The 2,500-nt window shown below is 38.0% G+C and overlaps 1 protein-coding gene across 1 annotated transcript in view; it reads left to right on the forward strand.

Moving 5' to 3' along the window:
* Positions 1 to 2,500, forward strand: part of ALDH1A2 (aldehyde dehydrogenase 1 family member A2) — a 445,853-nt gene that overhangs the window by 174,419 nt on the left and 268,934 nt on the right. The window contains exons 6-7 of the mRNA XM_044078904.1: positions 1,642 to 1,770; positions 1,894 to 2,007. Of these exons, the coding sequence (XP_043934839.1) occupies positions 1,642 to 1,770; positions 1,894 to 2,007 (243 nt within the window). The remainder of the gene's footprint in view (positions 1 to 1,641; positions 1,771 to 1,893; positions 2,008 to 2,500) is intronic.

Here is a 2,500-nt window from a genome sequence, read left to right on the forward strand (position 1 = left end):
TGTGTGTGTGTGTGTGAATGAGATGAACTTGCAAAATATTTACTTACTATAGTGTCACAGTGGTCATATTATAGTGTAGACATTAAAATGTGGGTGGCACTTGCATTGTGGAATCTGTACCACAAAGTTGCAGACCTTTACCAAGGTACATTTAAGTCTGTTTTTTGTCAGTTCACGAGTAAGGGAGACTGCTGTAATACCTTCTGACACTTCAAGCTCTAACCCTGTCTACACATCACATTTGCTTGCTACAAAATAATTAAAGTAACAAATATTACATTAATTGCAATGCATGAAGAAAAGCAATATTTAAAAATGCATCTCATTGATTATGAAGTTTCTGTACAAATTGTTTTATTAACACAGAGGAAAAGGAAGAAAATTAAAACAATGAAGAATTGTCTGCAGTTTCCAGGAATTTTGGGGGTGCATCCCATTTCTTGAAAAGTATAGATGAATATATAAGTGTTTGAAGATTTTGATTGACAGAAACTTCAGCTTCTCTTTTAGGCAGAGCCTTCTTTAGCAGTTCTTTAGAAAGACAATTGAATAACATCAAAATAATGTATATTTGCATATACTGCTACATTAGGAGAGGGGTTATTTTATTAAATGTTATACTGCCTTTTATGCTGTGGGAGCTAAAGACAGACAGAAACTTCCCTTCCCTTACCTACAGCAGATAAGTTGCTGCAAAAACAGTTGTCTTCTCCATTTACTTAGCCAGATTTAATACATCAATCACACTGACATTTATAAACAACCCCGATGGAGTAATGGGGTGCTCTGCGATGCAGAGACAGTTGTATGTTTTTGTAAGCTTGTCGGAGGGTGAGCATGGGTCTAAAGCAACATCCACTAATGTGTCAGGAGAGTGCTCTCTGACGTTACGCCATCTGGAGTAAAGACGAGCACTGTCCTGACATTTTCCTTGCATGTTTTCTAAAAAGTTAAGATGCTTGGGTTTAAAAATAGAAAGCCTGTTTAATATTATTTCTGCTGTGGATGAGAAGCTGCACTGAATAAATTATACACGTGTATGAAACAGCACTATAACTTCCCAGGTGTCGAGTACCAAGGTGTTTAATGCCCAGAGTTCATTTAGGTTGCAGGTCTGAAATAATTGTGTAATGGGAATTGAGATTTATATATCTAAATCTAAATCTATCTCTATCTATCTATCTATCTATCTATCTATCTATCTATCTATCTATCTATCTATCAGTATATACACACACACACACACACACACACACACACACACACACACACACACACACACACACACACACACACACACACACATTTTTGAATGTATACACACACATATACACACACATATGTACAAGCATGAGTACACACACACGCACGTGCGTGTATGTACATAGACACACAGGCACACAGTCTCACTCACACACACACACACACACACACACACACACACACACACACACACACACACACACACACACACACACACACACACACACACACACACACACACACACACACACACACAAACACACACAGAAGCACACATTGGTTTTAAGAATTGGAAGAACACCATTATGTTTCAGTGGCAATTTCCTGCAGTGCACTTAAAGACAAATTGTAACATTTTGCATTTTGCTTTCTTTGCAGTGGAACTTCCCCTTGTTAATGTTTGCATGGAAGATTGCACCTGCTCTGAGCTGTGGGAACACTGTGGTCATCAAGCCAGCAGAAGAAACTCCATTAACAGCCCTTTATATGGGAGCACTCATTAAAGAGGTGGGATATGATCTCAATGTTTCTGTTTGCAAGTGGTTTTCCTTGTTTAGACACCAACGTGAGTAGTTATTCTTTTTCAAATCATGAGCCGAAATACACATTTCTTTATTTCTGTCTTGCCAGGCTGGATTTCCCCCTGGAGTTGTCAATATATTGCCTGGGTATGGTCCAACTGCAGGTATGGCGATTGCATCGCACATGGGCATTGACAAAATCGCTTTTACAGGCTCTACTGAGGTAAGTCTTTAGTAAGGCATAAGGCATGACATTGATAGCAGTCACTTTGCTAGAACAGAACAAATACTGGAAAAACAAATTATTTACCTGAAAGAATGCAAAAAGCAGAGTTTGATGTTAATGAAACAATTTATTAGAATCTTAGTACCTGCTTTTTCAGGTGCGCACGTATCTGCTGCAAATAATTAATGCAGGGCAGGTGAGGTGCAGAAAATACTTAATCCTTCAAGTTAACAGTGATTAGGTGTTGACAAAAGTGGCAATAAAGTTGTAAAAAGTACATTCAGTGTTATAGTTTATAATCCACAAATATTTATGCTAGTTACATTTCTCTGAAAAGCAATTACATGAGTCCATTTTCACGAAAGTGCATTTATCCAAAAATGAGCTTTCACAAAAAACCTGCTCACTGAACAGCAAATGAAAAAAAACTAAATTTATGCAGGGGGTAAGCCCCCCTGCACCCCTACACCCCTGCTACTTATATATTCTA

Source organism: Protopterus annectens, chromosome 7.part1 (genome assembly GCF_019279795.1).
Source record: "Protopterus annectens isolate FY-2018-M chromosome 7.part1, PAN1.0, whole genome shotgun sequence".
Classification (NCBI taxonomy): Eukaryota; Metazoa; Chordata; order Ceratodontiformes; family Protopteridae; genus Protopterus; species Protopterus annectens.